This window comes from Narcine bancroftii, chromosome 3 (assembly GCF_036971445.1).
Source record: "Narcine bancroftii isolate sNarBan1 chromosome 3, sNarBan1.hap1, whole genome shotgun sequence".
NCBI lineage: Eukaryota > Metazoa > Chordata > Chondrichthyes > Torpediniformes > Narcinidae > Narcine > Narcine bancroftii.
The window spans coordinates 78,557,610-78,579,717 of record NC_091471.1 but is presented as its reverse complement, the minus strand read 5'-3'; the positions used below and the strand labels follow the sequence as shown (position 1 = coordinate 78,579,717).

At 40.1% G+C, this 22,108-nt stretch overlaps 1 protein-coding gene across 9 annotated transcripts in view; it reads right to left on the bottom strand.

Moving 5' to 3' along the window:
- The window catches only part of LOC138757275 (integrin alpha-2-like), a 214,641-nt gene that overhangs the window by 81,249 nt on the left and 111,284 nt on the right, over window positions 1-22,108 (bottom strand). For 8 of the 9 annotated variants that reach the window (XM_069924332.1, XM_069924323.1, XM_069924324.1 and 5 more), the window contains 3 exons: window positions 15,483-15,592; window positions 12,855-12,946; window positions 1,551-1,665 (listed from right to left, as the gene is read on the bottom strand). In XM_069924332.1, the coding sequence (XP_069780433.1) occupies window positions 1,551-1,665; window positions 12,855-12,946; window positions 15,483-15,592 (317 nt within the window). Of the gene's footprint in view, window positions 1-1,550; window positions 1,666-12,854; window positions 12,947-15,482; window positions 15,593-21,456; window positions 21,524-22,108 lie in introns of all 9 variants that reach the window. The other variant, XM_069924331.1, reaches the window with a different exon arrangement.

The following is a 22,108-nucleotide window of genomic DNA, read 5'->3' as shown; positions in this document are numbered from 1 at the left end:
GGCAATGTGGGTAGATATTATGAGTTATATAATTAGAGAGATCCAGGAGGTGGGGAGCACAGAAAACACATGTACTTTGATCATTCTAGTAGCACTGAGTGCCAAATTGTCCAGCAAAAGCCAAAGGTACAAAATCTATGGTAAATGATAATGGAAGAGAAATTCTTGTGAAAGAAAACAATGGAGCTAAATTTATGGACATGAGTAAACCTGGTAACATGAACCTTCCATGAGTTTCATACCTGAGACAAAAACTAAATTTCTCCCTATGGTCCTGCAATATCAAAGTATCAAATGTGACACTTTAGTATCTGTGAGCCAGGACCTGTGCCTGCTGATCCTCTATAGCACACATGTCAAACTCAGGCCCGTGGGCCAAATTTGGCCCGTGATATAATTATATTTGGCCCGCAAGATCATATCAAATATGTATTAGAGCTGGCCCCCTGGCCACCTCGCCAGTATAGCGCATGCACAGCTAATACTACAAATCCCAGAATGCTTTGCAAATGCGTTGGCGCCGGCCCCTCAGCCCGCTAATCGCCCCCACCTCCTCTCTTTACTTTCATTAGCATCTGCGACCTGTCGCCCAACTCACACGTAATAAACCCCTTACGAAAAATGGCCAAACGAAAGACAGAAAACAGGACCTTTCAAGACAGGTGGGAGGCAGACTATATGTTCATCATTTTAAAAGACAAATCTGTTTGTCATTGAAGCAAGTTGTTATTTTTTTGACTTGTTGGCTTGTGGAAAAAAAAATACATTTAAAAGGAGCTTAAAGGCTATAGAGAAATATTATTTATTGAATATTTTATTTCTCATTTGTTAATGCTTCTTCTGGAAAGAGTTTAACCAAAAGTATTATTAAACATTTATTTTAATAAGAAAAAGTTTAACATTACATATGTTGAAAGAAGAGAAAACATGCAGATGTTGTTGAAAATTTTCAATAAATATTTAGTTTGGCCCACGACTTAGTCCAAGTTTTTAATTTTGGCCCTCTGTGAATTTGAGTTTGAAACCCCTGCTCTACAGCATGAACCCTGCCATAGAAAGTAGAGCCAACTTACCTAACTGCAGGTTTTGTGCTGCGAACTCAATGTCAGATGTCATGGAATCAGAGCTTTGAAGAGTATTTAGCAATGCAAAAGCAGAAAAGGAAGGAAAGGTTTGGTTCATATGATCAGCAATGACAGGCTGAGGCACATTTCTTTATTTTTTAGCCACTTTTAAAGATTATGATCCAGTGTGAGGATTTGACAGAAGCAGTCAAGGGAAACAAAACAAAAAATACCATGAAGTAGTCAGTAAGGTTTTAAAAAAGAGTTCTGGCAGGGTGTTTACTCTGTTCCAGAAAGGCTACCTACAATTTTTCAGCAGTGGTGTTTAACCAAAGAACATTTTCATTGACAAAAGCCAATTTAGAGGTTTCAAAATGAATTGCAAAATTATTTTCCAAAAACCTGACATCTTCCAGTAATATTGCTGCAATAAATTAACTAGAAAATCTCAATGAATTTGAAAGATCTGACATAAAAACAGCTCACATTGAATAGCAGGTGAGAAGGTTTCAGATATTTGGAAGTTTGAATTTACATCAGTGCATAATCCTGTTGGATAAATCTGCTTGTCACACTTCTGTGCCCATAACGGAGCACAAACCTAAAAGAAGATTTAAAAAAAAATTAAAATCATGTCAAAAGCAACAATGCAAGATACAAAGAAATTACAACCAGACATTTCTGTAAATATATCTGTAGAGAGAAATATGGTGACAACTTGAAATAGTAGTTACTCTATATCTGAGAAAAAAAAGATAAAATTTATTTTAAGATTCAGGAGAGGAGGAGGGGAGGAGGGGATAAAAGGAAAGATTTATGATAGGGTGGAAGGTGGGATAGAAGAATGGACAAAGAAGATGATGGTGTCATTGGGGAGAAAAAGTCCAAATATGGACTTAATCCAACTGCAAAACTATTTTCTAAGATTAGAGGATTTGGGTGATTTCTTATAAATTCTGCCCATACATTTAGCCATAGAGCAGGAACTCTGAATCACAGTCCAAAAAGACAAATAACCAAGAAAATTGTGGAATAATGTGCCCTGAACTTTATGTCAAGTTCAAGTTCAAATTTATTTATCATTCGATTGTAGCAGTTCAACCCAACGAAACAGCATTCTCCGGTCCAGGATACAAAACAGTACACACATACTGTTAACACAAACTCTACATATAGACAGAACTTATAAAGATATATTAGAAATTCTGTACGTATTATTATTAAATAGTAGAGTCACAGGGACCTCTTTCAGCAGTCTCTCTGGCCGTGGGAAGAAGCTTTTCCTCAGCCTGGTGGATTTGGCTCTAATCTGTATGTCTTTCCTGATGGGATGGGAGTAGTTAGAAGATGCTGTGTGTTGGGTGGTAGGGGACCTTAACGATTTTGCAAGCCCTCTTCAGGCAACGATCCCTGTAGATTACATCGATGGAGGGCAGGTAGACCTTAGTGATCCTCTCTGGTGCTTTTACGGTCCTGTGGATTGGCCTCCGATCTGAGGTTTTATAGCAATATACCACACTGTGATGCAGTTGGCTAGGATGCCCTTGATAGAAAGTTGACAGAATGGTGGCCATTAGTCTTGCCCGCCTCAGTCTTCAAAGCAAATGCAGTTGCGGTTGCGCCTTCCTGACAAGTGAGGAGATGTTAGGTGTCCAGGATAGGCCACTTCTTAAGTGGACTCTGAGGAACTTGGTGTTCTCCACTACTGAGCTATTAATGTGTAGGTGAGGGTGGTCATCCGTGGTCCTTCTAATCTAAGCATTGTCAAACTTGATGTAAGAACCCAGTTATGTTATTAGGCCCAACTAACAAAATTTATCATAAGAATGATAGTTCATTGCTTGGTGAAGTTAGATGGAATGTCTTGCCAGGGATGGTGATGCAATTGAAATATTGGGGGGCATTTCAGATACTCTTAGGCAGACACATGGATGAAAGAAAAATAGAGGGTTATGGGGAGGGAGGGTTCAAAACTTTTTTTTAGGAAGGCGTATATGAGTTGGCACAATGTCGAGAGCTGAAGGGCCTGTATTTTTCTAAATTCTATCTGGATTTTTTTTTTGCACTTGATGTACCACAATGGATCCATTGTACAAATGCAGAGAATAAAGGGAATAACAAGAGTAAAATGTAGGCAAATTGATAATGTCGTAACCATTAATGAGATTTGGCTGAATGGTCATTTGGACTGGAAATATACAAGGCAAACAGGAAAAAAAAGGCAAATAGTTTTAGTGAGAAAATGTAAATAGGTTATTTAAAAATGTAAGTAGTCAACTTTAGAAAGACCCTATTACCCTAAAAAAAGCAAAGAGAGATTCACAGCATTCCACTCTAAAGAAATGGATTGTAAATAATCCCCAATTATCCCAAAACTGGAAGAAACTGGTGGGGAGATGCAGAAGCTTCCTGTTTAATCTTCACCTCCACCTATTCACTGCTCTCCATCCAGATGACTAATCCGAGGAATATTAGAGAAATCTGCATGTGACTTCCTCTGTGAAGCTGGTTTGTAGGAAAGGGTAAGATGGGATAATAACTCATTTCCCTTGTTTGGTGGACTTCAGCCTCTCCTCCCAATGAGATCATTGCATCTCACTGTTGAAACAAGATGCTTGTGAAGTGAGAAGAGATAAATCTTTCTGGCAGGATGCTCGTAATTATCCCATTTATGAAATATATGATGTGGACAATATAAAATCTGTATCTTTTTCTTAGCATTCCTGGAGACAGAAAAAAAACATATTCCTGCTCATCCAAATACATCTCTCCCGCAGAGATGTAATATTATCAGTTTAAAATTATGGTCTGACACATTATAATTATATTTGTTCTTTGGGAAGAAGGTAGAGGAGAATTTAAAGGTGAGATTTTGAGGGCGCAGAATCTTTATGTTCCTGTTAGGATAAAAGACAGAGCCAAACATTTGAGAGAACTGTGGTTTTCAAAGGAGATGAGAAAGTTGGTTCAAGATAAAAGGGAGGCCTACATTAAATACAAGAAACAAGCTATAGATGAGACGTTTGGAAAATACATTGATTGTAAAAAAGCTTAAGAAAGAAATTAGGATAACAAAAAGGTACGAGGTGGCTACAGTGAACAGGTTGAAAGTAAATCTGAAGGGTTTTTACAAATATGTGAATAGGAAAAGGAGAGTGAAGGATAAAATTGGTCCCTTAAAGAATCAGAGCAGACAAATGAATGCAGAGCCAAATGAGATGGGGGAGATATTGAACAAGTTCTTCTCTTCGGTATTCACAGGGAAAAGGATATGGAATCATATAGGATAAAAGAAGCAAATGGGGTGATTATGGAAAATGTAGGGATTAAGAAAGAGGGAGTGTTGGAACTTTTGAGGCTTATAAAGGTGGATAAGTCTCCAGGTTCCAACGGGATTTTCCCCAGGACCTGGAGGGAAATCAAGGAGGAAATAGCAGAGGCTCTGAAAGTGATTTTTCAACAGTTACTGGAGGAAGGTGTGGTGGCGCAGGATTGGCATATCGCAAATGTGGTTCCTCTGTTTAGAAAGGGCTCCAGGTGCAGGCCCAGCAATTATCGGCCAGGAAGTTTGACATGGGTGATTGGTAAACTAATGGAAAGTATTCTTAGAGATAATATGTATAAGTATCTAGAGAGGCAGGGATTGATCAGGGACACCCATCATAGGTTTGTGCGGGGAAGGTCATGTTTGTCAAATCTTGTTGAATTTTCTGAGGTGACTAGGAAGGTTGATGAGGGTAGAGCAGTAGATGTACTCTATATGGATTTCAGTAAGGCCTTTGATAAGGTTCAGGCGCTAGGTATTAATGTTGAGATAGTCAGATGGGTTAACTGGTGGCTAGAAGGTAGATGCCAGAGTGTCATGGTGGATAACTGTCTGTCAGGATGGAGTGGTGTGCCTCGGGGATTGGTCTTGGGTCCCTTGCTGTTTGTCATTTACATTAATGATTTGGATAATGGAGTGGTAAATTGGGTTAGTAAATATGCAGATGATACAAAAATAGGGGGAGTTGTGGATAGTGAAGATTGTTTTCAGGGACTGCAGAAAGATTTGGACTGCTTGGAAGAGTGGGCTGAAAGATGGTAGATGGAATTTAATATCGATAAGTACGAAGTGCTCCATTTTGGAAAGAATAATCAAAACAGGACATATGCAGTGAGGAATGTAGAGGAACAGAGAGATCTTGGAATATTGGTTCATCATTCTTTGAAAGAGGATTCTCATGTGGATAGAGTTGTAAGGAAGGTTTTTGGTATGCTGGCCTTTATAAATCAAAGCATAGAATATAGGAGCTGGGAGGTGATGTTGAGACTGTTCAAGGCATTGATGAGGCCAAATTTGAAATACTATGTGAAGTTCTGGTCCCCAAATTATAGGAAGGATATCAATAAGGTAGAGAGGGTGAAGAGAAGATTTACTAAAATGTTGCTTGGATTGCAGTATCTAGATGCAAAGAAAGATTGAGTAGACTGGGTCTTTATTCATTGGAGCGTAGAAGGTTGAGGGGGGATTGAATAGAGGTATTTAAAATTGTGAGGGGGATTGATAGAGTTCATGTGAATAGGCTCTTCCCCTTGAGGGTAGGTGAGATTGGAACAAGGGGTCATAAGTTAAGGGTTGGGGGGAAAAAGTTTAGAAGTAACATGAGAGGGAGCTTCTTCACTCTGAGAGTGGTGGCTGAGTGGAATGACCTTCTGGAAGAGGTGGTTGCAGCAGGGTCAATTTTGTAATTTGAGAAGGTTGGATAAGTGCATGGATGTGAGGAGATTGGAGGGTTATGGACATGGAGCAGGTTGGTGAGACTAGAGGGGCCAAGATGGTCTGTTTCCGTACTGTAATTGTTATATGATTAAATGGTTATTTAATTGTTGTTGCATGAGCCACCTTAAAATATGACATTCTTAAACTCTGAAATTGCACAAGAATTCCTTTGAAGTCCCATTCTGATACCCTAACTCACAGAGGAGCAGTCTGAATAGGTGAAATGGGAATTCTAGATAATTATGGAACACCAAGAAAAAGCATCTGTAAAATCTTTTATAATTACTCACATCCAAAACATTCATCATCTGTGATTTTATTGCAGCCTAGCCTTTCAACTACTGGTTTGTTCAAAATTGGTTGTTGCTCTCTATGACCTAAAAGTATGAAAAGTAACACCCAAAAAATGTATGTCCCCTTAATGTTATTACCCTCCCTTTTGTCCTGATGCTTTTGCATCTCCAACCTCTGGATGTGGTCCTGATCTCTGCAAGTCTCTGAATCCTTGATTTCTCTCTCACCCCTTTGTATCTCGAAGTACCCAAAACATTCTTTTGATGCTCCAATCTTCTCAGGTTGTCTTAAATACCTGACTTATGACCTCTAAACCCCGATTTCTCTTTAAGATTCCCATTGCTTTGAATATTTCTAAGGCCAGATGTCTCCAAACTCCAAATATTTTGGTCATTCTGATGGATCCATCGCCCTTGATCTCTTGCCAATTCTATCACCTTCCTCCTTCCCTGTCAAAGGCTTTTTTTAAAAAACTTGAGAGTTGGCTGGCCTTCTTAAGTTGACTGAGAAAGTGGAGCAAAAATGCTCATCAAAGCTCTGATGTGGAAGCACCAAAAACAGTCTGTTTTTATCAGGATCCTTGCCTAAAAATACACCCACACTATGATCCCACTTCTTCTCAGTCACTATGTTATTGGGCTAAAGGTATTAAAGCTTCAGAATATAAATATAAAAAAGAAATAAAATAAATTTTGAGGAGTTAAATATAATTGATGCAATATTTTTTATTTAACCTGTCTATAGCTAACATTAATAATTTTCATCATATTTTCTTTACATAATTGCATCCAATCATTTTCATATATTCATCTATTTAAATCAACTTACCATCTTAATCTTGATTTATGCATTCCTAAGGATCTTCTTTTTGAAGTAGTTTGTACATTATCAAAATAAACTTATTCAGACTGCCCTTACAAATCAATAATTCAAATTAATTATCTCGAGGTAATATCAAACTAGGACCTAACTTATCAACCAAGAAAGACTTAACTTTATAATAACAAAACAATGTATTATTTTGGACATTAAATGTATTCTTCATTTGTTCAAAAGTAATAAATCTGCCAGCTTCAAAACAGTCTTCTATTTTCTTAATACCCATTCTACTCCAAATACTCAAAAATTGATTATCCATAGAAAAAAGGTCTATTTTGATGTAAGGGCAATTTTCAAGAAATTAGACCTTTTCAACCTATTTCTTAATCTATTTTACTCCAATAATTCAATCAAATGTTTCAGAACAGACATGTCTCTACTTCCTATTAACAATTTTGAATTCCATTTATAAATGAAGTCCTGTATACTGTTTTCTCCTATTTTACTCAATTCTATTTTAACTCAGGCTGGAGATTTATCTACATCAAACATCCTAATAATAATTTTCAATTGAGCTGTTTTATAATAATTCTTAAAATGGTGAAGATGCAAACCTCCCACTTCAAACTTCCAAGACAGTTTTTCCAAAGAAACTCTAGCCATCTTTCCTTTTCATAAAAACTTGAATAAAAGTCTTTAAAAATTGGTGGGGAATCAAACAAGGAATTGACTGAAAAAGATATTGATCCCTTGGAAAAATATTCATCTTTATACAATTGACTCTACCTACTAAATTTATAGGCAAATTATTCCATCTATTCAAATTTTCTTTAATTTTATTGAGTAAAGGTAAATAATTCAGTTTATATAAATTATTTAAGTCATTATCAATCTTAATCCCCAAATACTTAATTCCATCCTCTGGCCACTTAAATCGGGTAATTTTCTACATTGAGTATAATCACCTTTAACCAGGGGCATAATTTCACTTTTGTCCCAATTAATCTTATAACCCAATATTTCACCATATAAATTTTTGACTCGATTAAAAATGGAATACATTATTATGAGATATATGGTTTAGTTGTGGTCAGGAAGTCAGTTCTTTTTGCATTCTACTTATAGCAGTGTCCTAGAGAAAAACCTTTTTTGGTAGAAGTAGGGATTTTTTTGGAGAAAACATTAGGGGTTAAACTAATGTTATTTTTGCTGGGTAATATTAAAGCGATTAGACCTAAACTGAGGTTAACCATGTATCAAATCGAATTTTTTGCTTTAGATGATTCGAGGAAATTCATAGCCATTACTTGGATATCATGTACAGATTTAGGGATGGAAAGATGGCATGCTGAACTACATAGCTGTATTCCACTTGAGAAGATAACATAATTTACATAATAAAATATGAAGCCCATATTTACAATATGTTGGTTTGAAAATTTGAGGGACTCTCTGAAAGCCCATCCTATTGGTAACCCCCAGCTTCATATTAATATTGATATTTTATGTTTTTTTGACATTCTCAAGACTTTCTTTTTCTTATACTTTTTTTTCCTCTCTTTTCATATATTCCGAGGGGGAGGGTGGGTGGAAGGTGGAAGGGAGGGTATAATCGAGAGGCAGTGTCCACCAACTGGTGGTGCTGCTGCGCTCCTTTTCAGAGGACACACTACCTGCCAATCAAAGTCAAAGACTCACTACAAGCCATCAAGGTGACCCTTGTGATTGGCCCACCTAAATCACCAGGTGCTTCAGTCCAGGCAGCCTGCCCAGACTCAGCCCTGACCTTCACCCAATTGCCCAGGTGAAACACCTTGGCTGAACCCTGCTCTTGGCTTCAAGCCATTGGCCACAGCAGCCAATGGGGCCCAGTCTGTCCTGAGTGATTTCCCACCCCCCCCTCCCACCCCATACTGCCTGCAGAACTATAAAGGACTATGTTCCCCTTTGTTTGTGTCTTTCTGGACTCCTCATGGCACGCAAGTAGTACCTTTCACATTGGGTTGGAGGTGAGACTTGAGGTTATGTACCGGCCAAGGGGTGAGGGCACGTAGTATCACTGTGATCCTGACTATTGAATGTGTGCATTCATGTAATTTTCCATTCTTCTGCCGGTTTATCCCTCATTATCTGAAGTGTACATTTACTCCTTGTGTATTGTGTATACTGCACGGATGGCAGTCTATCTGAGGCGCACCAAGACACAAGAGAAACTTGTCCGTGAATTACTCTTTGCAGACGATGCCGCTTTAGTTGCCCATTCAGAGCCAGCTCTTCAGCGCTTGACGTCCTGTTTTGCGGAAACTGCCAAAATGTTTGGCCTGGAAGTCAGCCTGAAGAAAACAGAGGTCCTCCATCAGCCAGCTCCCCACCATGACTACCAGCCCCCCCACATCTCCATCGGGCACACAAAACTCAAAACGGTCAATCAGTTTACCTATCTCGGCTGCACCATATCATCAGATGCAAGGATCGACAACGAGATAGACAACAGACTCGCCAAGGCAAATAGCGCCTTTGGAAGACTACACAAAAGAGTCTGGAAAAACAACCAACTGAAAAACCTCACAAAGATTAGCATATACAGAGCCGTTGTCATACCCACACTCCTGTTCGGCTCCGAATAATGGGTCCTCTACCGGCATCACCTACGGCTCCTAGAACGCTTCCACCAGCGTTGTCTCCGCTCCATCCTCAACATTCATTGGAGTGACTTCATCTCCAACATCGAAGTACTCGAGATGGCAGAGGCCGACAGCATCGAATCCACGCTGCTGAAGATCCAACTGCGCTGTGTAGGTCATGTCTCCAGAATGGAGGACCATCACTTTCCCAAGATCGTGTTATATGGCAAGCTCTCCACTGGCCACCGAGACAGAGGTGCACCAAAGAAGAGGTACAAAGACTGCCTAAAGAAATCTCTTGGTGCCTCCCACATTGACCACCGCCAGTGGGCTGATATCGCCTCAAACCGTGCATCTTGGCGCCTCACAGTTCGGCGGGCAGCAACCTCCTTTGAAGAAGACTGCAGAGCTCACCTCACTGACAAAAGACAAAGGAGGAAAAACCCAACACCCAACCCCAACCAACCAATTTTCCCCTGCAACCGTGTCTGCCTGTCCCGCATCAGACTTGTCAGCCACAAACGAGCCTGCAGCTGACGGTGGACATTTACCCTTCCATAAATCTTCATCTGCGAAGCCAAGCCAAAGAAAAGATTGTGTATGTGTGTAAAGGTTTGCCTAGCACATTGACCCTGTTATCCTGTTTGCATCCCCGAAATAAACATGTGCTTTGTACATCGACTTTTGTCTGGTTCTTAACCTGTGGGACCCATAAGAACCCAAACAACAGAGGGAGGGATGTATAGTTTTTGTAGTTTTATTGAATATTTATACATTGATGTGGTTTTAAAATTCTTAAAGAATATATAATGATGAAAATTCTATGTCATCATCATATAGAGATACTATACAGAAATAGGCCCTTTAGTCCATCAAGCATGTGTTGATCATCACCTGCCCATTCTTGCATTTATCTGATCCCAACCCTTTTTATTCCCTTCATATTTCTAACATCTACATCTCGCACCAGATTCCACCACTCACCTGCAACTAATGGCAGATTAAAGTGGCTAATTAACCTAAATCCCACACATTTTCAGGAGAAAACAGGAACATCCAAGGAATTTACTGGTGATGGGAAGAATGCTCCAATTCCATGTGGCGAGTGCTACAGATTAGGATTGAATTTGGATCACTGAGCCCCCTCTACTAGCTGTGTCACAGCGTCACAGTTCAAATGTATTGTCTTTCAGCAAGACAAGAGGAGAAATATTCGGATGAATGAACAAAAGAAAAAACAACTAAGTAGATGACAAAATAGATCATACTTAACTGAAGTATGTCTTTATCCTTTTTTTTCTTTTTGAATTTTGTCAGACTCAGGGGCAGGATAATTGGAATGGCTCCTTTGGAAATATTACCCCTTTAGATAAGCCAACAGCAAGAGTGACCAAGTGAAACAGAAGTCCAGACAACAGCATGAAGAGAGAGCCTATAATATTGTTTCACAAGAAATTAAATTGTTTGACTTTCATTTGAAACTGGGCAAGGCCGACCAAATGATATCCATTGCTCTTGGTGTATTTTTTTCTTAAAATTCTTTCTGCTGTATGAGAAAAGGCATCAGATGTTCTGTGCAATGGATAAATATAAAACAGATCAAAGACATATGGGAGTTGTAGGTTAATTGGGTGTAACTGAGTGGCACATGTTCATATTACCATGCTTTATGTCTAAATTTAATTTAAAAGAACAATAATGTACAAACCCAACAGCCCACAATGTTGTTTTGAACTATATAAACCTATTCCAGCATCAATCTCACAATCTCCCAGCCCATAATTCTCAATTTTTCTTACATTCATATGCCTATCTATGGTACAATCCTTCACAACCACTCCTATCAAGGCATTCAAGGCACCCACTACTCTCTGCAAGATTAGGTCTATAATGTATAGAGGAATTCTTTACAGAATTGTTATGGTCTAATCAAGGAGAGAGCTAACAATAAACATAGCAAATTCCCATTGTTTCTTCAAAGGTTATTGCACAGGAAGCAGAAAACACACCTCAACATTTAGTTCAAGAGTTCCATTCATCCTCTTGGGAATAAGGGAGGTTGTTCCCTTAGATAAAATTGCAAAAGCCTGGGAACAGGACCTACAGCTTTTAATTTCTTAAGAAACTTGGAAAGTAATTTTTAAATTGGCTAATATTTCTTCTTTATTTGGCCGCCCCTCTCTCCTAGTCCATAGGGCTCACGTGTCCAAAGTCAAACTATCTCATTTTTATCTGGATGTATCTCCTTGTTGTGATAGATGCAACAATGGAGATGCCTCATTAATTCATAGGTTTTGGGCATGCCAGAGTCTTGAGAAATATTGGAACAAAGTATTCCAAACTTTCTCTGCATTTTTAAAGTTAATTTTAATCCTAATCCCTTAACTGCTTTATTTGGTGTTGTTGGAGAGAATGACATAACCTTAATGGTATCTGCCCTGCATGTATTAGCTTTAATTTCTCTTATGCCTAGGTGGGCGGTGTTGCGCAGATGGAGGGACGTTACCCAGTCTCATCAGACTCAATGGCTATGTGATGCCATGTCATGTTTAAATTTAGAGTAGATGCTCAATTTCAGATTTGAATTCAAATTTTCAATCATTGCGGACACTTTTTGAATTACTTTTATAAACTTTGATTTGTCACGAAGGTAGAACTGTTGACTAATGAGATAATTTATCTCTCTGATAAGAATTCTGTCTTTTGTTTGGCTAAGCAGCTTCTTTCTTGGTAGTGGGCTTAGATTTTCCTTTTTTATAAATAAAATATTAATACAATATAATCTGTTTAATTAAAATGTGGATTACCTTGATGAAATGGTAGGCTTTAAGTGTAATTTGAAAAAAAAAACTTTTAACATATATCTTTGGTACACTGTATTTTTGGATGTGAAATTTCAATGTTAAGAAAATTATTGAAAAAGAAAGAACAGTTCCGCTCATCTGTTTTATTTCAAGTAAAACGTAGTATTCTCTTCTTTTAGAAATTAGGCTGGATTAGAGGAAGGGTACAACCCAGCAACCACAGCAATGATCTTATAGAACAGAGCATGCAATGAATTTAAACAATTCCATGATACTGCTAAGATTCTTAACACCAATTAAGTGCAGCAACTTTAAATATTGTGGAACCACTCCTGGTTAAAAACCATTTTCGTTAATTGGGTTAATTGGTCAAGTTCTGAAAGATAGCTTTGACTTGGTATGAAAATTCAGTCATATTCATAATCTTCAGAAATGGCAATAAAATGAGCATACTTTATAGCTCTTTAGTTTTAAAATTAGTAATTACCAAAAATCCACCATTTTTATTATTCCTGACAAGTGTGGCACCAGCACTCATGTTCTGCTTGACCTCTGTCACATTTGGGAAAGTCATTTCATCTGAAAGATCAGCAAAACAACAGCTGAAACAAAATATTTCAGTATCAAATTTATGCAGTTCAGTTCACTAATATAGGAACATTTCAATGTGTGGTTCAACAAAACTCTATCTTAGTGGCTTAAATGCTACTCAATAGAATAGTAGTTAATCAGTTTAACAAATTAAATTGCATTATCAAAGGTACGTGAAACAATGAAACATTTCCTTCTAGATTATTTAGAAACTGAGGTGGTTGCAGAAAATCATCCTAATGTTCATCCATTATTCAGGAGAAGGAGTAGAAAAGAAATGCAGTGAAAGAGGCCAGTTTGGAATCAGTATGGGGCTTTAGGTCTCCAGAGTGTTGTGAGAGCATCAGCAATGGTTGCATCCAGAAGATGGAAATAAAGGTAATACATTGATACACAAGGGAATAAAATCTTGTCTTTACCACATGGTTTGTAGTTGGTATGATCACAATATCTGACACTGCAACAGTTAAACATCTTTAATCAAAACTATTCAAGTTAGCATCACAACCTTTTTGGTATCTTTGCACAAAAAAATTATTAATTTGAACAAGTAAAAACTGAAGTAAAAAGGAAAAGAAAATCAAGAAACACTGATGCTGTAATGTCCCTTCACTTTTATGGTGCAAAACGTACTTTTGAGTCCAAGTTGGTCTAATCACTCTCTTTTGTGCACATCACAATACCAAAGACTAGATGTCATGTCTTACTCAAGAACAAATGATCATGAACAGCAACATGGCATTTACATTTATTCAACTGTGTGATTTAAACAACATTTATTGTGTCTCAAAGGGATTCAAGCAGACCAAAGTCACACACCAGTCAAGTTGGTAGGATGCTGGCACCCTTTCCTGACTAGTGAAACAGCCACCTTACTTGATCATTCTGTGGCTTTCATTGTTATTTTTCTGTTTAATGACAAACACTCTGATTTACTGATTACACTCTGAACTTGCCAGTGCTCTAATGCAATAACTACACAGCTACACAATTGAAATTAGCGAAAGAAAAGAATTCTTCTTTGATGGGACAGCTAAGTCTACCCAGTCAGTATTGATGTGGCTCAATTAAATCACATTTACTGTTCTCATTAATAATTGCTGTCCCTTCAAAGAGCAAATTATTTTCTTTTGCCAGTTTTGTAACCTAATGGCTGTGGCAACTAGCAATTCAGCTCAAATCCAAGATGACATCCTATGAAATGCTATCAGTTAGCACAGCATTGGTCGATTAGGTCAGGAAGAATAACAATGAAATATTATACAGCGCAGACTGAATCAGTATTATGCTGCCCTCTCGTCAAATTAATCCCTAGGAAATAATGAAATCACCTGTCAATTCAGTGAACTATTGTGGATAGCATTATCTTCCCAATACTTTCCAACAAATGTTAAAATTCTCAAAGATGCACTACACTTAAAATCACCAATGCCTGAAGAGGGCGCACAAAATCAGTGAACCGGTGCGGACTCGAAAGGCCAACATGGCCTGTTTCCGCTCCGTAAATGGTTATATGGTTATGGTTAAAAGACAAATTTTTTTTGCCATAGAAATAGACTCTTGATTGTCTTCCCAGCTCCAAGACCATTTAAGTATATGATGTGGGCTATTTGATGTTTATTTAGAGACAACAGTTAACTGCAATAAATCTCTTAAGGTTGAGAGAATGAAGCAATTCCTTCAAACCTAAGTTCCAATAGGTCTGGAACTTTTTTTTAATCATAATTAAGTAAAATCACAGTATCTGGCTGCTTCCACAATTCCAGATACCAGAAGATAAACTCAGGGAATTGGGGGATTCAGTAGATCGCTGAATTCCTTGGTCTTATGTGCAGTACTTGAAGTCTAAGGATTCAGCACCAAATATTAAGTAATTTTCTCTTTTTTTTCCTCTGTTTTAGAGCTACCTATTTCTGCCAATTGCCCTTCTATGGTTTTGTCATCTATTTCTCTCCACATTATATCTAGCCTGCTTAGCACGTTCCATAGTCCTGTTAATAGCAACACAATACAGATGACAAAGTATAATCTGATTCCAACTGCCACATTAATTCACTTGAACACACCCTTTCAGAGATATCCCTTTGTTCTATTTTACCTCCCCCACCTTCACTGCTAGTAAAAAACTAACTTGTTTCCTCTTAGTTCTGACTGTGGACAGACCTGAAACATTAACTCTGCCCATGGACGCTACTATTACCAACGATTGGTTTTACCCCTTTGGTCAGTTTCAAATCACACAATCATTGAAATTTTGTCAGATGATATATTTAGCAGATTTGTATACATGTGGAAAATACTGATTGCATGTGCGCTAGTATATCATGCCAGGCTGAGTGTAGGTTGAGAAACCTGAGCGAAGGTCAATGGGAAGATAAGAAGAGGCACCAAACAACAGATGTGCACAGATATCATTTAATGAAGAAAAGAGCCAGGTATTGAGAAGAAAGAATAGAGTATCTTATTTAGTTTCATCACTATGCAAAATGAATGCATTAACCATGTCTTATGCAATCAAACTTACCTCCCAAGTTAAGTTTGTCACATCTTGCATTGTTCCCATTGATGGGACATTTGTAGACATCTCCCATACGATTCTTTGGAAACCCATTCCATGGAGATCCTACTAGCAACCTTCAGTGTGAGATACAAATCAAAGTTTAATATTCTGAAAGTGTTGTATTCATCTGATTCAACAGGAACAGGATTTAGTCTTATCTTAATTTTCTTTAACCTTAACCAAGTCTGTCTGGGATCCTACCTATGGAGGGATTTGGTTTTGAGTGAATCTGACAGCTTCATCATACTTTATTCAAATGTTAATACTTCATTCAAAAACTACATATTTTTGAGACAAGTGTTGACTTATTTAAAGTGAAGTAAAATCAGTTCATCACAAGTATACATCGTTCCTGCTATCATTTATAAGGAGGTGGACCTGATGAAAATATAATGGAACATTATAATCAATGTATTAAACAATGTATTTAAAAAAGCTGCACCAATAACAAAAACAATCTAAGAAATTACATACATTTTTGCACATTTTCACATGCAAATTATGTAGAACAGTGACTTAAATTAATTTATGCTGACAATCACTCTAGATAAAATTGCAGGAAATTGAACCTGACTGCAATGATAAGTGATCAGGTTTGCATTAGCGAAATGCCTTACTGTTTGATTAGAGTTGTCTGCCAGCAGGGGGCTGACACACAGTATGCAGATCTGTAATGGAGACTTGCAGCCTCATGGCATGCCTCATGGTGCTGTTTACAATAACTTAAAGTAAAGAACCTTTATCTTCAACCATGTGTTGTCTTAAGAACACACACATACAAATACAAGATGAAACACAGACAAAATGTGCAAAGTTTACTTGAACACATCTATCATTGTTCTGATGAGTTCTCTGCACATTTACTCCTATACAGACATCAATTGGTGCTTTTAGGATCAATTGTATGATCTTTGTGGTGATATGTAATTACACCACTAGGTCACCAGGGGTCATCCCGGTGACCTTGTATATAAAGCAGTCCAGAGCTACAGGCTAGCCTTCCAGGTTCGTCTTGCAGAGACAAGACCTCTTAGTGTACATATTAGTTTATTAAAGCTGTCTTATACTCCCACTGCTGGTGTGGTTATTGTCAGTACAATTTAATAAACTAATATTATAGCTACTAGGATGGAAGCTGCTTCTGCTCCGATGCGCATTCACGACCACCTGGAGACTCCTCCTGAGGAATGGAATCCGGGGATGATCAGCACACACGTGCATCTGAGGACAGAAATGGCGAGGGACCACTGTTCTGGAATCGTGGTGGAATGAGGGGAAGACTGCAGAAGTACGATAGGGCAGGTAAGAAATGGCCAAGAGCCCTGCCTGCCTATTGGGTTCGCCGGTACAAGTACCACTGACCCTAAACCCTGGTACGATCAGAAAAACGGGTGGAAGGATCTCCACGTCGGGCTCCCAATTGCCACGTATGTGCAGAATTCCCGACCACTCCAGAGCCAGGGAAAGCAGACACCGCTACTATCACTCCCCTACATCATGGAGACCTGACACTACCACTGGGATCTCCCCTGAGCCCACTGCAAATGTCCCAAAGCCAAAGACTCAGCCAACAGCCCCAAGCACCCAGGTTACTCCTCCAGCAAACACAAACCCCACAGAGGTTCTACCAGCAGCTCCCAGTACCCCAGGGTCCGCCCTTGCTAAACCTAGACCCAAAGACCATGTGGAGACTGGGAATGAACCCCGAGGTTCCCCCACATTACCTAAGGGACCAGAGACTGCGGCTTAGCCATGTGCTGCAACCAGACAGGCTGGAGCTCGACCCCAGAAATCCCGGAGCCAGCACGCATTTCGGCACTTGGAAGAGATACTTTCTGAATTACGTGAAGGGTGCTGAGGCATCGGATCAAGAGCTATTAATGCTGCTGTTAGCACAGCTGGGAGACCACCCTTACTCCCTTATACAGGACGCCAGGTCCTACCAAGAGCAATGAGCACTTTGCAGAGACATTACAATAAGGGGCATAGTGAACTCAAATCCCTGTACAGGCTCATGACCAGGTCACAACAAGTAGGGGAGTCTGCCAGAGTAATACTCCCTCTGAAAGACCTGACGAGAGGCTGCAACTTTAAAGCAGTATAAGTCCAGGAGTATGTAGAGGACTTTATTAGGGACAGAATTGTAGCGGGCATATGATCCACTGAGATGAGACATATGATCCACTGAGATGAGAAAGGAATGGTGGGGCTAGATGAGGCAGAGACTATTGCAGAAGCTTTAGAAAGCACCAGGAAAGAATTGGAGGAGTATTCACAGGACCCTGGGGCTGGGACAAATGTCACACTGCTGGACTCTCTAGCCCCACGAAAAGAAAAGTATTCTGCCTCACAGGAATTCACAGCAGCAGCAGCAAACCTTGAGGGCCCCAGAGCCCTCTGCCCTGCCAGAGAAAATGTCTGTTCCAAATGTGGAAAACGTGGGCATTATGCAAAAGTCTGCAGAAGCCCAAAGGCCACAACCAAAGCCCATTCTCAGATGCAGAGTCAGGAACGCTCTTCTTTCTCCACAGGCAAACAGAAGAAGAAGAATGCCATGTGCAGCTGGACATATTGGACAAATGCTATGGAGCAGAGGACACAGTCTTCAGGAGACAAATATGACGCTGAGTACTATTGGATGGAAAGACACGCCAGATTCGTTTCCCTGTGCAAGAATCAGGCAAGTCCACACAATTTATCTGATGCCACTGTGTGCATCAAAATGAATGATGTGAGGGTAAATTGCTTAATAGATAGTGGAAGCACTGAAAGTTTTATTGACCAGGGGTTAGTCAACCACCTTGCCTTCCCCACAGGCCCAAGTGAGCACCAGATCCTGTTAGCAGCCAGCAGCCTTGCGGCTGAAGTAAAACAGTTTTGCAGGGTTACTCTAGAAATCCAGGGCACAAAATATGAAGGGTTTTCAATAGTGCACAACGGGCCTCACCCCCCCACTACGCCTTTTGAAGAAACAACACTGCAGTCTGTCTGTCCTGAACATAGAACCCCCTCAGCTGTTCACACACCTGACCCCAGAGTGCACACCAATAGCCACAAAGATCAGGAAGTACAGCCCGAGGGACAGAAGTCCGCAGGCATCATAGAGCAGAGCACAAGCCCCTGGAGAGCCCAGGTGGTCGTAGTAAAGTCGGGAGAAAAACTGTGCATGGTAGTGGATTACAGCCAATCAACAAATTTACACAACTAGATGACTACCCCCTGCCACGCATGGTCAACAACATTGCACAGCATAAGGTATTCTCCACCATAGACCTGAAGGCAGCATACCACCAACTGCCCATTAGAAACAGCGATCACATTTACATGGCATTTGAAGCAAATGGCAGGCTGTATCAATTTCTGCGACTCCCCTTCAGTGTCACCAATGGAATGTCCCTGTTCCAGAGAGAAATGGACTGGATAGTAGATGAGTTCCAACTGAAAGCGGTGTTCCTACTTAGACAACGTGACAATCTGTGGCCACACTCAGGAGGATCATGACACAAATTTAAAATGCTTCTTCCAGGCAGCCGAGGAAAGGAACCTAACATACAACAGGGACAAATGCGTCTTTAGTGCCAGGAAGTTACCAATCCTAGGCTACATAGTGCAGAACGGGGAAATCAGCCCAGACCCTGCCTGTATGCACCCTCTCCTAGTCCTCCCAGTGTCACACACGCTGAAAGCACTAAAAAGGTGTTTGGGACTATTTGGTTAATATGCCAAATGGGTCCCCAACTATACCGACAGGGCCCGCCCACTTATAAAAGCATCAGTTTTCCCACTGTGCCCAGCAGCTACCAGAGCATTCAGGGACATTAGGGACCACATTGCTAAAGCTATCATGCGGTCCATAGATGAGTCGATCCCATTTCAAGTAGAAACGGATGCATCCGATGTGGCTCTCGCAGCCACCCTAAACCAAGACGGACGACCAGTGCCCTTTTTCTCGCAAACCCTACAGGGGTCAGAGGTAAGAAACTCAGCAGTAGAGAAGGAGGCCCTAGCCATTGTGGAAGCAGTAAGGCACTGGTGACATTATCTGGCATGCAAACACTTCACCCTTGTCACGTTCGATAATCAGAACAGGGGGAGAATTAAGAACAACAAAATCCTGCGCTGGCAGATAGAACTGTCTACATTTAACTACTATATTCTATACCGCCCTCGGAGACTCAACGAGCCCCTGCATACGCTGTCCAGAGGCACTTGTGCCATCTTTAACCACACGTCCCAGTTGCAGAGCTTTCACAATGAGCTGGGTCACCCAGGGGTCACTGGACTATTTCACTTCATTAAAACCCAAAACGTCCTATTTTCGGTAGCGGAAGTGAGGTCAGTGAACAAGAGCTGCCCCATCTGTGCGGAATGCAAACTGCAATTTTACCGGCCAGACAAAGCCACCCTGATAAAAGCTACCTTTCGAGCGCCTCAGCCTCAATTTTAAAGGCCCACTCCTGTCCAATAATAGAAATGTCTATTTCCTAAATGTAATAGATGAATATTCCCATTTCCCCTTCGCAATCCCATGTTCTGATGTATCAGCAGCCACTGTTATAAAATGCCCCTAACCCATCTTCAGCATATTTGGGTACCCAAACTACATACACACAGACAGGGGGGGGGCTGCATTCATGAGCGCAGAAGTACAGCAGTACCTGCATGAGAGAGGAATTGCTACCAGCCGCACTACAAGTTACAATCCCAGGTGAAATGGACAAGTGAAAAGGGAAAATGCCATCATCTGGAAAAGGGTTCTCTTGACCTTAACAGCAAAAGACCTGCCTGTTACTAGATAGTAAGAAGTGTTGCCAGAAGCCCTACACTCTATACGTTCTTTGTTGTGTACTGCCACTAACATGACGCCACATGACCGTATCTTTTCTTTCACAAGGAAAACCACGATGGGCACAGTGCTTCCTAAATGGATAATGACACCAGGACCTTTCTCCTCCGGAAGCACTGCAGACCCCACAAAGCGGACCCGCTGGTAGAGCAAGTGCAGTTGAGGCACGCGAACCCTCAGCATGCCTTCGTCACATTCCCAGATGGAAGAGAAGACTCTGTGGCCACCAGGGATCTCGCGCTGGCCGGATGTCTATGGATCAACAAGGAATGCAACAGCAGTCACTAGAACAGTCGTCCATCGAGTCACCCCAGAGGACCATACAATCCACCCCGGAAATCAGGACCCTGGGTACGCTCGCCCCAAAAAATATCACCACCCTAGACTTGGTGGCAGGACCTAATCCCACGCAAGAGGATCCCCAGCCCACACAGCCACATGACCAGCCAGTACTTCCCACTCCCAGACCTCCAGCAAGAAAGGCCAAAAGGCAGACAGCACTCTCCACCCCTATACCACTAACGAGGAACTCCAGAAGCCATCAGAAGCCACAGAAAATTTTGGACTTATGAACTTACAAACAAGGGAAGGAAGACAGAAGGGGGGGGAGGAGGAAATAACAATTTTTTAGGGGGGGTAATTACACCACTAGGTCACCAGGGGTCACCCCGGTGACCTTATATATAAAGCAGTCCAGAGCTACAGTCTAGCCTTCCAGGTTCGTCTTGCAGAGAGACAAGGCCTCTTAGTGCACGTATTAGTTTATTAAAGCTGTCTTATACTCACACTTCTGGTGTGGTTATTGTCAGTACAATCTTTGTTGAACACTCTAAAAATAACTGTCAAGCTGAAATCACAAAGTCCCTCTATTCTGACATTGAACTCTTACATCTGCCAGCTTCAGCTTTTGATTCTCAAGTTATTTGAAACTGTCTATTATTGGCTATAGCATATTTTAATTCTGCAGTCCAGAACTACTCATAATGTGTGGCACCCGCTCATAGTGTGAGACTTGATCAGGGCAGCAGATAGTCTTTTTTAATCATAACTAATGATTCCCCTTTACTGGAATGGTGCACTAGAATTCCTGACCTTGTATTTGTGATTTTCTTTCAGAGAGTTTCTTCTTTTACATGATCAAGTCTGAACAAGCATGTAGCTGGAAAAGAAGGCACATTCTTTTGCATTTTGTCTCTGATATTATAAATGATTTCTAATAATACATAACTTTTCAGTTTAAATTCAACTTGTAGAATACTTGCTAGAATCAATCCTAGCCACAGAAGAAGTCTTTTAAAAAGTAAAAGTGAGCTTTAACCAGTGTAAGGTTTGGAAACTCAAGCTACGTGAGTTCAATGCCAAAGTTTTTACCCAATTAACTGTGTAATTCACTGAGCTAGATAATACAGAGATACCTTCTATAACATGGTTTTGAACAGCGCGGGTTTTGAAATTACACAGTTTATAATTTTAATATAGTAATAACCAAAAATTGTTAAATTTTATTAATATTGCATTAACAACAGTGGTGCAATAATTTAACGTGTCTGCAAAAATTCTCATCGCTCGGCTGCGTTCATTCAACTTCATTATTGCTTACCTTATTTTAGTATTGCTCGAGACTCTCAGCAGGAAGGCCGTGGCTGCTCTGTAATATTTTAATTGTGTTGTATAAAAGTGCACTCTTACAAACAATATGGGCAGAAAAAAGGAAATACGGCAAAGGTGACGCACATAATAAATG